The 15,252-nt window shown below is 37.3% G+C and overlaps 1 protein-coding gene across 1 annotated transcript; it reads left to right on the forward strand.

Annotated features, from left to right (window-relative positions):
* The first annotated feature begins 1,693 nt into the window (after positions 1-1,693).
* On the forward strand, positions 1,694-4,228 carry LOC149018749 (uncharacterized). Its single transcript, XM_089153959.1, has 4 exons — positions 1,694-2,371; positions 3,685-3,740; positions 3,840-3,891; positions 4,097-4,228. Exons 1-4 carry the CDS (start codon positions 1,694-1,696, stop codon positions 4,226-4,228), a joined length of 918 nt encoding a protein of 305 aa, XP_089010085.1.
* Positions 4,229-15,252: the final 11,024 nt, after the last annotated feature.

The raw sequence follows: 15,252 nt of genomic DNA on the forward strand, positions 1-15,252 counted from the left end.
GAATTGTTGATAGCATATCAACTGGAGAAACAAGGGGAAATCAGGTGGGGAAGAAAATGGTCCTGCCTAGTTCATTTATTGGAGGGCCCAGAGACATGCACAGACGATATCTTAATGCACTAGCTTTAGTCCAAAAATATGGTAAACCAGATATATTCATCACTATGACTTGTAATCCCGAGTGGATTGAGATTCAAGATGATTTACAAGGAGGACAAGTTCCACAAGATAGGCCAGATCTTATTGCAAAGATTTTCAGAGCAAAGCTACACGACCTAAAAGAGCAGCTCTTTAAGAAATCAATACTTAGCAAAGTTTGTGCACACGTACATGTCATTGAATTCCAAAAAAGGGGGACTACCACATGCACACATGTTAGTTATTTTCCAAAAGGAAAATAAAATCACAAATCCAGATATTTTTGACAAATATGTTTGTACAGAAATTCCAAATGCAGAAAAACAACAATTATATGAGAAGGTTATCAAGCATATGATGCATGGACCTTGCGGAGAACTAAACAGACATAATGCTTGCATGAGGAACGGGGTTTGTAAGAATCGTTACCCAATATGTTACAATGACAAAACAAGATTCATACTCAATTTACAGAAGAAGAAATAACGGAAGACAAGTCATGATAAGGAAACATCTGTTAGATAATAGATGGGTTGTACCTTACAACCCATATCTCCTAACAAGATATGATTGTCACATAAATGTTTAGATATGCTCTGGGTTCAAAGCAGTTAAATATCTTTATAAATATGTTTATAAGGGGCATGAACGTGTTGCAATTTCCTTGGCATATAACACTCAAGAGTATTTCATGGATGAAATAAAGCAATATAAAGATGCCAGGTGGGTATCAGCACAACAAGCAATGTGGAGAATCTTTGAATACAATTTAAATGAGATGTTCCCTTATGTGATAAACATTCAATTGCATCTATCAAACAAACAACTCGTTTGGTATCGGAAGAATAGAGATCTAACAAATGTGATTCAGTCTAATAACACCTCAAGAACAATGTTGACTGAATACTTCACAATGAACACATCATGTGAAGATGCCAAGAATTATTTATACAAAGAGTTCCCAGAAAAATTTGTGTGGAGCAATCAAGGAAAATGTTGGACAACAAGAAAAATTAAGGAGGCAATTAGACGAATCAACTTGGCAAACCCAATTGAAGGTGAACGATTTTATTTGAGACTGTTACTAAATAACATCAAAGGAGCAACATCATTTGAGAATCTTATATGTGTAAATGGAGAACAATGCAACACTTTTCAACAAGCAGCAAGAATGATAGGACTACTCAAAAGCGACAATGCAATCTCTGAATGCTTAAGAGATGGGGCATTATTCAACATGCCAATAATGCTCTGAAAACTTTTTGCAACCATATTGGTTTATTGTGAACCAACAGATGTTCGAAAGCTATGGGAAGAACATTTTGAAGACTTATCTAAAGACTTCACAAAAACAAATGCATACATAAGAGAAAAAAGTAATGAAACATTGAAAAGTGTTCATAACTTCTTACAGTCAATGTGCCATAGCATAGACCAATATGACCTCTCAGAGCTTGATGGACAAATGAATGAAACGGCTACAAATCGTCTTAAGGAAATTCAAGATGAATATGCAATCTAAATACTGAATGAAGATTATGAAGTACCATCCATAATGAATGCAGAACAAAAAAAGGTATATGACAAAATTCTAGAAGCAGTTAAAGCCAACACAGGTGCCACATTCTTCATTGATGGACCAGGGGGAATCGGGAAAACATTTATATACAAGGCAATTATGGCAAAAATAAGAACAGAAAATCAAATTGCAATTACAACAGTAACATCGGGAGTTGCCGCTTCAATATTGCCTGGAGGGAGAACAGCTCATTCAAGATTTAAAATTCCAATTAACATTGAAGATTCTAGTATTTGCGATTTCTTCAAACAAAGTGTCATAGCTGAATTGATTCAAAGAGCAAAGTTAATTATATGGGATGAAGTACCAATGGCCAAAAGGCAAGCAATTGAGGCAGTTGATAAGACATTCCAATATATAATAGGTAATACAACACCATTCGGAGGTAAAGTTTTCGTCTTTGGGGGAGACTTCAAACAAGTATTACGTATTGTACCTCGAGGAACAAAAACCCAAACAATGGAATCCAGTTTGGTCAGATCATACTTATGGCCAACCATGCTAAAAATACAACTCACAACAAATATGAGGGCCATCAATGATCCAACATTTTGTGCATACTTATTAAGAGTTCGAAATGGAGAAGAACCCACAAAAGACGATGATATGATAAAACTACCAGAGGAAATGTTGATCAGAATTGAAGACGAAAAGGTAGGAAAATAACAATTAATCAATGAAATATTTCCAGAACAACAACAACATGTCCATTCAACAGAGGAGATTACAGATAGAGCAATTTTAGCAACTAATAATGAAATAGTTAACAATATAAATGAGATAATGATTGATTGATTCCCAGGAGAATGTCTCACATACTATAGCTATGATTTAGCAACAGATGATATAGACACACAATACCCTAAGGAATTTCTCAACTCATTGGCTCCAAATGGATTACCACCTCATCAATTGATATTAAAAAAAAAATGCCCTGTGATGCTCCTAAGAAACTCAAATCCTGCACAAGGGGAATGCAATGGAACAATATTGGTTTGTCGACAATTTCAAAAGAATGTCATTCTAGCTGAGATTGTAGTTGGTCAGTTCAAAGGACATTTGGTTCCAATACCAAGAATACCATTATGCCCAGCAGAGAACGAAGGATATCCCTTTCGTCTAAAAAGAGGCAGTTTCCAATTCGGCTAAGCTTTGCAATGATGATTAACAAGTCACAAGGTCAAACAATACCAAAAGTTGGTATCTACCTTCCATAACTGATATTCTCACATGGACAATTATACATTGCATTATCAAAAGGAATCTCAATGTCATCGACAAAAGTATGAATCAAAAATACCAAGAAACCATCCAAAATTCAAGAGTACACAAATAACGTGGTCTACAAAGAAGTTCTCATTCAAAGGTAATACAAACACTTCAATTTACATACAGTACTACAAATATAGTTAAATATTACTCATGCCATTCATCAAAATATTCTTTACAGAATAACAAACCAATCAACATCGGGTGATTGAAAAGAATAAACATAATACTACAAAGAAGGTAACTACCTTAACTACATCGATTTCACTACCTTCAAATAAACATGTATCTCTCATCATTTACATACATACTCACTTACATGAAAACTTCATTACAGAAAATGGAGGACATACAACATGAACCCTTTGAATGAACAAAGAAAATATACAATCTTTTGTAAATATATTTTCTAATTTATCTAATTTGTAAAAATACAATCAATCTTTTTTTTTTTTGTCTAATTTGTTTTTACTCTATAGGTAAAAGAGCATTCCCCCCCCCCCCCCCCCCCCCGAATAGCTAACAACCATGGATATGGTTGGACAATACCAAATCTCTTGCTGCAGAAGGTGCCAAAATCCTTGTTGATACATGGGTACCTATATATTAAATAACCCTCCTTCCATAGTTGTTGTTATGAATTTGCACAGCTTTTCAAATCCTGTGAAAAACCTAGAACATTCCCTATCCTTATGCAGCACTTGAACATTTTCGAAACCAGTCTAAGACGTGGGAAGTTTGATGAATCGTCCAAGTAAGATTCTGTACTTAACATTACTCATTCAACTTTCACCCTTAAAATGTTGGATACATATCATCATTCCCTCCTGTGATAGAGAATTTGACATTTCAGATTACCAGATGATTCTCTAATGGAGATTAAGAAAGTTTACACATTGGATGTGGTATTTCATAGCCCTGAAGATGTTCTTGAACCTTAATATGCTGAGTGATTTTATACTTCCAATGCTTAATATTTCAAATGAAAAAGTTTGGTTGTTTTGGTTGATTTTACCCTTTCACTAACTACCATCAGCTTCTTACGATCAGTTAATTATACAATAGAATGCACTCTACTGCATGGTTAAATACCATATCATTCATTCACAGGTGAAGCAATTGTATAATATACTTGTGATTTCAATGTTACTTGCTTCTACCCACCCACCACCCATTGGAAATATGAAAAAGGTCATAGCATTAAATCTAAGCGTGTCATTTGCTCCTGAAGGTCCAGCATAGGTTAAATGAACAATTTATTGTGTGTGTGATTTGTTTCTTTCGCCTTCTTATGCCACTGTCATTAAGTTTACTTAGAGGTCGTGCTACAAAAGGCTATTGGTTTCATTGACAAGATAATTAAATATTCAAATGGCAATGCTCCCATACAAAAGGAACCCTCTGCAACTGAGAATTTGACCATCCACTCTGAATTTTATTTATGTTTGCCCAATTACAATCTCTAAATGGGTTGTTAGATAAATTTCAAGTATATGAAGTTGGGAACACTACTGCCTTCCTTGTATCATCACTCTCATTGCCCATCACTGGTGTTAAGAAAACTATGATATGCGCAGCGAATTATCACCAAGAAAGAAAGAGAAGTATGAAATCAGAGACAAGACACCACAGTTTTACTTGGTTCGGTCAAAGACCTACGTCCAAGGATGAGTTGAGCACTCACCAAGCTCATGCAATCTTCAAATAATCAAGAGAAGGTGGTTACTGTCACATCCACCCAGCCGGTATCCTATCTGGCACACCCGGGATGTGATCCACAGCCCGAAGATCCAGATCGAGCGGCCATGCCTCCCACATACACGATAACATAATCATGAACAATATAATCAATGTTTAAACTAAGCAATAAATAGATCAAATGAATAAGAAAAGATAGTCAATCAGAGTGCAGAATTTATCAAGTATTAATTATATAAAAAGTAATCTCAAAAGGGAAAGAGTGATCAGGAGTCACCCCTTCAATAATAGTGAAAAAGTGGTTAATCAGACTTAATTACAATCAGTATCAAGAGTAAATCCATAAGAGTTAAAGAAAATATATCCAAATGTTTAACAGTCATCCAGGGAAATGGGGCACTACGCAAAGGTTTCTTCTATCCTAATGATTGTTTCTTCATAAGTGTGGATGAAGTGAACCCAGTGCGGCCGCTCCCTCACCATGGTGGGGCTAACCCTAGTACGAACCATAATCCTCCTTGGCACAATAATCCTGACTCTCATCGTAGCCATCACCCGAAGGGTAGTATGCGAGATCATAACTCGGGTCGTAGAGTGCGCCATCAGAGTCTTCTACACCTGCAGGATAATCTAACAAATTGCACGAAAGGAATGAGTTCAAAAGAACTCAACAAGGCAAGTCATTTCATAATACACAGTTCATTCGATACAAGTCATGATACGATGCAAGATGATATGAGACAATGATGATATATGATTATAACCCTAAGTATGCTAGTCTCTAAGGTAGACATGCTTTAAGCCATAGCACCATACTTCTTTGGGTCGTCTGTCACTCCCCCTCAATCATACAAGATATCTTGGGGTCTGCCAGGGTAATTGGGTAAAGTCCTCATCAAACCATGGCTGGGGGTTAGGTCACCACTCTCTCACATCACCATTGGTATAAGTATTGGCGCATGTCACAGCGAAGCCTAGCCCAATGCAAGTCATCTACTCAGTCATATCATGTCAGATCCAGATACTTTCCCTATGGCACAGACCAACTCGGTTCCGTATCCTTCACACTAGAGTCAGCGTATCTTATGGCATCGACCAACTCGGACTACGGACTCATCAACCCTATTGGTCATCCACAAATGGTAAACGGGAAGCTCTCACGTCCTCTCACAGGTTGGTTACCGGTCTTGAGCGCCCGTGAGCCCAGGTCTATCCATTTGCAACCCTACTAATAAATGGCCCCTTTCGGGTATCAGCAATATGGTTTAAGTCCTCTCACGGAGTGGTTACCGGTCTTGAGCCCCCATCAACCATACTCTACCACGGGTTGTTCGGTCTCAATACCTTTCCTATTCGGGTCTAATACGACAAGGAATATCCTAACCATACACCTAGACCATCCTATGCATGTCATCCAATAACTCGGGAAAGTATCGAGGGACACCTTCGGAGAATATCCCATACTATTCCCTCCGATGTCCAAGGACAGAAGTGTCGAAAGGACACTTCCCAATCCCAAGTCATACGTAGTCAATCACAAGCTCAATCTCATCATATCATTCATAATCAATAATTCATTACATAAACAAAGGCATATCATAACATGATTGATCATATACGAAATCATGAAGTATAATTAAGCATGATATTCCGAATGACATGTAACATATATCTGGGAGGACGTGACAATTACTGACAAGAATGCATATAAAAGTCATGCATGGTAAAGGAGTACGCATAGGAAATATATTTATTGAATTCTCAAAGTATAAGCATGTTTACATAATCAATGTACTTGAGTTAACGACCGTTCTTACCTTAATCGAGTCGTAAATAAAATCAATGATCACCAAGAATGGTCCCAAAAGTCAGTGTTGGTACCCTAGACAACATACAAGTAACATCAGAGAAGAAAACAATCGAATCGGAGGTCAAACGAAGCAGTTCGGCCAAGTATAGGGATGTTACCATCTCTTGGTTGACTGGCTTGGTCGACTGTCAGTCGACCAAGGTAGTCGACCAAGACTTGTTAACCATGGGCAGAATTGAAGACTTGGTCCGAAACTGACCTTCTGGTGCTCCGATCGACATGAAATTTGGAGGGCATGATTATGACAATATGAGGATACTACACACTAAATTTCATGACAATCCAACGGTCCAATTATAAATACCCAAATCGAAGCCTTATATTCTATATGATAAATATCAAGAATCAAATTGGAATTGATTGAAATTGTAAAGAATGATGGGAATCAATCAAGAGAATGGTAAGAATCAAGTTCGAATCATGAATTCATAGTAATCTAGACCTAACATGCATTTACATATCAGTTTTGAATCAAGACAAGGTTGAAATGGAAAGAATCAAAGTAATGAAATGTAAGCAACCCTAATTGAAGCATATCATAGTAAGAGTGGGGTGATATTCATGGAATTGAATGGGGAAAACTCATGGTTAAGTGTTTGCAAGGTTGCAGCACTTCAACCATGGTCTTAAGATCATAAATTGATAAAAAAATGAATAGATTAGAAGAAGGATAGAAGGAATCATACCTTGAGTTGATGATTGATGTGTAATACTAATGATTGGAGTCAAAGATCTTCACAAACACCAAGAAAAGCCCAAGAGAGTGCCAATGATTAGTTTAGGTCATCATTCACGAGTTCCAAAAAGGTAGGGGCAAAATGGGAAGTAATTTTGTAAGTTTTCGGATTTCATTACTTCTAGTTGACTGTCTGGTCGACTGTCAGTCTACCAAGCAGTCGACCAAGGCATGACAGCAACTTAGAACAGGGAATTGGAAGGCCAGACAGATCCGAATTGAGTTGGGTTTTCTCCTACAAGTCAATCAACAAGTCTAGTTTCATGAAATACCTTCGGATTGATCACGAGAGTCCAATAGGTGCTTCAACTAATTCAATCTTCATCGATGCGCAGATTTTCACTCAACACTGACAAGTGCTCAAGTAAGGGGCATCATTGTCAATGTCCATGGGCTCTGGATCAAGCATCAAATCTTCAACTATGAGGGCCCACATGTCTCTTCTACCTCCACTTTGGGTCTTCAGACCTGCAACAGTATAAAATCCGGGTCGGGTCACGATTAGGATAAGGCTGGATTTTACAATTACAGCACTATGTTATCTACCCATCAAGAGCCCAAGCATGAGACAAGAAGAGGATTAACTAAACAAGAACGAAAGCACCTATTTACAGCAGCGTTCCAACCCTCTCTTCAAGGCAACCGAATACACCATATACCAGGGATTCTCTCAAGCCTTCAGAAGCAAGCAAGCTTCAACAATAACACTTCTATTGCTCTTGTACCAGCAACTTCAAGCACAACAATCCTTCGACTTCTCAAGAAACAGAAAACTGAAACCAGAGAAACAAAGAAAGAAGAAAGAGAGGAGAGAGAGATGTTTTGATCGAATGAGATTGAAAATCCCTAACCCCCAATTCATGTATACAAATAGAGATAGTGAAAAGACTATCATGCCCTTTAAACTAATCAATAAGACAACATAGTCCTAAAAGAAAAGGAAAAGACAAAATTGCCCCTTGTACACATTACAACATTCTCCACCTTGACTTAGTTATTTTGCCGATGCATAAACCTGAGAGTAAACATAACCCATCAAATAAACATAAAAGAAATGTAAAGCAAACTATAGAGATAATAACTTCAACAAGTTTAAAGCAGACTTAAACTTATGAACAGGTACAACTTTAGTCATAATATCTGCAAGGTTAATAAAAGTATCTATCTTACATATATCAATTAAAACCTTAGCAATTATATCTCTAATGAAATGCAACTTTACATCAACATGCTTTGTTCTTTCATGAAACACACTGTTCCTAGCAAGACACAAAGCACTCTGGGAATCACAATAAACAAGAGAATGCAAGTCATGAAAACCAAGCTCCCCTAGAAGGTAATGTACTCAGCCTCAGACAAGGCAATGTACTCAGCCTCAGTGGTTGAAAGTGCCACCACATGTTGGAGTGTGGACTTCCAACTCACTAGATTCCCACCAATAGTAAACAAGTATCCAGTTATAGATCTTCTCTTATCCAAATCAGAGGCAAAATATGAGTCACAATATCCAATAATGCCTAGCTTATCAACACAAGAATTATCATGAACAATCTTATAAGATGCAGAATTTTTCAGATATCTCAACAACCACATAATTGCATTCCAATGTGAATCACATGGCCTACTCATGTATCTACAAACAAGAACAACAGAGTATGCTATATCAGGTCTACAACAAACCATAGAATACATGAGACTACCAACACATTCTTGATATGGTCTATCAGTTACAGCAGCATTAGAATCCATTCTAAGCTTGAAATGAGCACCAAGAGGAGTATTAACAGTTCTAATATTATCATGTCCAAACTTGTTAACAAGTTTATTAATATAACCAACCTGAGACAAGGTCAAAACACCACTAGGCCTATCCCTATGAATATCAATGCCAAGAATCCTTTTAGCAACCCCTAAATCTTTCATTTCAAATTCAGATTTCAACATAGACTTAAGTTTACAAATTTGAGATTTATCTTTTGATGCAATAAGCATGTCATCAACATAAAGCAAGAGATAAATGAAAGAATTAGTGCTAAACTCATAATAATAAACACAATTATCATAAGAGCTTCTCTTGTAACCATTCTTGAGTATGAATTTATCAAATCTTTTATACTATTGCCTAGGTGATTGTTTTAAGCCATACAATGACCTTAACAACAAACAGACCTTAGTCTCACTCCCCTTCACAACAAAGCCCTCAGGTTGAACCATATATATTTGCTCATCTAACTTACCATTTAAGAATGCAGTTTTAACATCCAATTGTTCAAGTTCAAGATCAAAGAGAGCAGCAAGGGCAAGAAGAACTCTAATAGAAGTATGTTTCACAACAGGTGAAAACACTTCATTATAATCAATTCCCTCAACTTGAGAATACCCCTTAGCTACTAATCTTGCCTTATACCTTGGTTGTTCTAAACCAGGAATACCAGCCTTAAATTTATAAACCCACTTACAACCAATTAGTTTATTTCCTTTGGGTCTATCTACAAGAGTCCAAGTCTGATTTTTCATTAAAGATTCCATTTCATTTTCCATGGCAACAAGCCAAAGTTTTCTGTCCCCACATTCAAGAGACTCTTTGTATGTTCAAGGCTCACATCCCTCAAGCTGGTCAGCCACATTAAGAGCATAAGAAATCAAATTTGGACTAGCATTAGATTCACACATATTAGTATATCTAGAAGACCTCTTAATCTCTCTTTTAGACCTATCTCTAGCCAATAAATAACCATCTAAAGGATCCTCATCTTTAAGCTCTTTTGTAACCTCTAAAGAACCACTACCAACTTCTAGATCATCATCCTCAACCTTAGGATCAGATTCATCATTCTCAATTTTAGATTTATCCTCTAGCTCCACCTCAAATATGGTCTTGTCTAGATCATGGGAGTTAGATCTAACACTTGATGAATCAACTTTCAGAAATTCAAGTTCATTGAATTTAAAATCTCTACTAATTACAATTTTTTTTCTTGTAAACACCAAAGCCTATATCCTTTAACACCTAAAGGATACCCTAGGAAGACACACTTCTACGCTCTAGTTTACCCTTGTTTTGATGAACAAAATAAACACAACCAAAAGGTTTCAACATATTGTAATCAGTATGCATTTTACTCCACCTAAAATAAGGTGTTTCAAAGTCAATAGAGGAACAAGGAGACTTGTTAATGACATAACAAGCTGTACTAGCAACTTCAGCCCAAAATTTCTTACTTAGGCCAAATTCAATCAACATGCATCTAACTCTATCCATGATTGTCCTATTCATCCTCTCAGCCACTCCATTTTGCTGAGGAGTATAGGTGCATGTTTTATGTCTAGTAATACCATGTTCCTTACAAAAAAAATCAGAAACTTTTCATTCACAAATTCAAGACCATTATCAATTCTAAGTTTCTTGATTTTCTTTTCAGTTTGATTTTCAACCAAAACTTTCCACTCTAGAAACTTATCAAAGACAGCTGATTTATCCCTAAGAAAATACAGCCAAGTCTTTCTAGAGTAATCATCAATAATAGACAAGAAATATTGGGCACCAGAAAAAGACAAGGGTACATTTGGACTTCCCCACAAATCAAAATGTATATATTCAAGCACTTGAGAGGTCTTATATGAAGAATGAGGGAATTTAGTCTTATGGAGCTACCCATAGCACACACATCACAAAAAGTCAAAGGGCTAAATTTCTTAAGACTTATGTGGCCACTTTTATACAAGTGTCCAAGCCCCTTACTACTAATATGACCCAATCTTCTATGCCAAAGCTCCACCTCACTAAGAACCCCACTAGAGACTGATGCAGCCCCTAAAACTACAATTCCATTTAAGAAGTATAAACTATTCTTCAAATCAGCAGTTAGAATTACACTTGTCACACCCCACCCGTCGGTCTAGGTTACTCGCCCGACAACCCATGGGAGTGATCCGTCACAGGATCCACGATTTTAGTCTATCAACAATAATAAATACAAATATAGACAATCAAGAGCAATAAATGTTCAATAAATGAATTAAAGGAATTATAGGAGTCCAAATACTCCAATAACAATAATAAATCAGAGAATAATGAATAAAATGAATACGAGTTCAGCGGAAGCAATCAAAAGAATTATATCAATTTCTTTCCAGTTTCCTTTTCTAAGGATAAATAGTGTTTTTCATGAATCTCAAGATAGGGTGTCCTCCAATTCTTCTCCATTCACTGAGCGAACTTTTTAACCACTTTTCGTCTCTGACCATCAATAGGTGCGATAAGCGCACTCCATGCACCCGCATAAGCTCCCGCACAGGCTATCCCCATTTCCCACTGACGGTGCCACATCCTCTTCATACGGGATGGTTCCTTCATAGGAACCAGTCCATCTTCCGATACAATTCCTTCTTCTGTGCAGGCTAATAAACATATACAAAATAAAGGAGTGAGTTCTAGAGAACTTAGTAAGAAACAATCACAAATCCCATCAATTATCCAACAAAGCATAAATACATGAATGATATGAATGAGTGAAAAGTATGAATGATACTATGATTTCTAACTATGCAAGTCTCTAACAGCTGACATGCTTTAAAATATACACCGGCCCTCCTCTGGGTAGGTCTAATCACTCTGATCCGGCAAGGACTGGTTACCTGTGTAGGGATCCTGGGAAAAAGGGAAAGTCCACACCTGGCTCACAAACCATGGCTGGGGTTAAGTCAACACTCCCTTACCACGACCATTGGTAATGAGTACTGGCGCATGTCGGGGTTTCTAATCCAATGCAAGGTCATACTGGTAACATGTCTACATGAAGTCCAAATACATCCCCTATGGCACCAACCAACTCGGTTCAGTATCCTTCACAACCTAGGAATGAGAATCCTCACGGACTGGCTACCGCTGTTGGACTCCACTCCTTAACCCTATGGTCATCCACATATTATTGGGGCAGATGCTCTCATGTCTCCTCACGACACCCGGTCCGTTCCTTGGACGTCCATGAGCCCAACCCTAACATATGCAACCCTACCATTTACATGACTAACAGTGGACCAACGTCACATCACTGCCATCACGGGTTACTCGATTTCAATCCCCCTACCGAAAGGGTAGTAGCATGTGGGGTACCTAACCATGCACTTCTAGAGTCTACCTAAGAATGTCATCCAACAGTCATGACAGTGCTGGAGACATTAGCAGGCATGTGTCCCATTCCACTGCCTTCTAATATCCCAAGCTAAGATATCTCAAAGGAATACCTCATCCATCAGAACCATATACTAACCATAATCAGTACATAGCATTCATAATCAACAAAGTATACATGTAAACAAGACAAACAACAGTAGTATAACAAGATCAGTATATAAAATATGACTACAGCAAGATATATAATGAAAGGCTATTGCTAACAGACACTGGACTAGCATGTTCAAGTCTATTCATAAAGATAGGATTGAAACTCCTTACTTGCATATAAGTAAATTGTCCGTAAAAAGAGATCCGTAAACTATTACAAGACTTTCTCTTCAAACAGAGAATACCTAAACACAGTGTTACAATAATGTATAAGTTAATTGAATCAAGGTGGATCAAAACCAAAAGTCAGTTGGTCACTGTTTACCAGCCGGTCGCTTAGGTTGAGCGATAGCCACTAGTGACCGCCCCAAAAACAGAGAGTTTCAATCCGAAACTCAGGCTTCTGATCATCAGTTTTCAATCCTAATTTCGAGTGATCATGACCTAAATCTCGAATCTAACACTCCTAAAGCCAAAGGGTGAAGGAATCCTAACAATTACCATCATTGGATTACCCAGAACTCTCCCCTTGGCTGGATTATCCTTTTCACGAAAGCAGGGTTTCGTTTTCGGATGAATCACCTCAAGAAGATTGGAGAGAGAGTCACAAATGGATCAAAAGGGTAACCACAATGATGAGGGGATGGGTTAACACGAAATTGAAAGACAAAGGAGGTAAAGAATGAAGGATGAATCCATTACCTCACTTCAGAACACCAGAAAAAGGGAAGGACTAATCTCTAGATCACTGCCAGCGACTTCGATTCACTTTTGGCACTTCCCCGCAGCCGTCTAACCTCCAAAATCAGTAACCACGAATAAAATATTGGTAACTTGGACGAGGGTTACCTTTTATAGAAGTCAGGGGGAAAAATAGGGCAAAACCCCGAAAACAGACCGGGCGGTCGCTCCAGGTGGTCGCTTGGTTTGATCGGCCGCCACTAGCAACAGCCCCCATGTAATTTGCCATACAAGGGTGCTTTTGCTAGGGGGTTGATATCCAAGTACAACCTAGCCCTAAAGAAGAGATGGGGGAGATCTTACCTTCATTCTAGACATCTCCGAACAACACTTGTCTTCCAGAAGACCAACTACCAAGCAAGGCAGGCTCTTCAGACAGAGGATCCAGATCCATGGGTTCAGGGTATGGATCATGGACTTCTATCCGGACACTCCACAAACTTACTCGACTAGACCTTCGGGTTCTTAGACCTGCAATACGGATCTCGGGTTAGAAATACGGGGGTTGTTACAACAATACTACCCCTCATAACCCTAAGAGAACCATCCCTAGAGGTGTAATGAAAACCCCTAGTATCAAGCTGACTTAAGGACAGCAGGTTTCTCCTAAGTCCAGGTACATGTCTCACCTTTTCTAGATCTCTAACAGTCCCATCATTCAATTTAAGTCTAATTGATCCAATCCTCACAACATCACAAGCATGATCATTACCCATTAACACTTTACCACCTCTAATGGATTCAAAAGTGATAAACCACTATCTTCTAGGAGTCATATGAAAGGTACAGCCTGAATCTAAGATCCAAGCATCATGATCACTATAAGGGGAAACCACTAGTGCATCACTAGTCACATCAACTACATGTGTAGCCTCCATTCTCTCATTTCCATTCTTATTTTGTAACTTTTGAAGTCTCTCTCTACAATACTTTCTAATATATTCTTCTTTCTTATAATAATAACAAACCCTCTTATTATTATTAAACTTTCCATTAAAATCTGATTTACATTTGCATTAGTGTTCTTTGCAACAAACTTCTTCTTTTTCTTATTATTATTATTGAACTTCTTCTTAGTTTCATACACACTTCTATTGTCAGAATTAACATACAAGCCATCACTAACATGCTTTACCTTCCTCTCAGTTTTCAATTCTATATCCCTAATTTTCAATGCTTCCATCACATCATCAAGGGTTATAGACTTTCTACCATATTTTATAGCATTCTTAACACCAACATGAGAATCAGGCAAAGATTTCAATAATAGGACAGCAAGGGTATTATCAAATAATTCTTCATCCAAATCAGCCAAATCACATGACAATTTATAAAAGTCCTTTACATTATCAGTTAAAGACTTAGAAGCATCCATTTTGAAACTAAATAATTGTTCTTTCAACAAGGTAACATTAGGTATAGATGCAGCCATATAGAGTTGTTCAAGTTTAAGCCAAACCTGGGCTGCAGTCTTACAATCTCTTACCCTTCTCATCACGGTGTTACTCAAGTACAAAATAGTGTTATAGCACATATCTTGCATATCTTCATTTTCTTCATCAATCATGGACAAGGAGATCTCTTTATCAGTCATTAAAGCCTTATGGCATTTGTTTTGAACAAGAATAGCATGCATTCTATTCTTCCATACCATATAATCTCCCTTACCATCAAATTTCTCCAATTCATACCGGGTTGGGGCCATGACAAAAGAATGTAGTCAAATTATATCTAACTTTTTAAACAATAACACACTAGATATTATCAACTTGATAAATTTCAGAATTTAATCAAACACTTTTTGAAATATATAGTATGATAAAATCATATTTAATTCAAGAGATTATATAACAAGTCACTAATGTTAAATCAGAATAATATTCTCCAATAAGACTAACCAAAGCTGTTAACAGTAAGCTACAAATCATAAAATT

This window comes from Hakea prostrata, chromosome 4 (assembly GCF_041222555.1).
Source record: "Hakea prostrata isolate BN-2017 chromosome 4, UWA_Hpros_2, whole genome shotgun sequence".
NCBI classification, from domain to species: Eukaryota; Viridiplantae; Streptophyta; class Magnoliopsida; order Proteales; family Proteaceae; genus Hakea; species Hakea prostrata.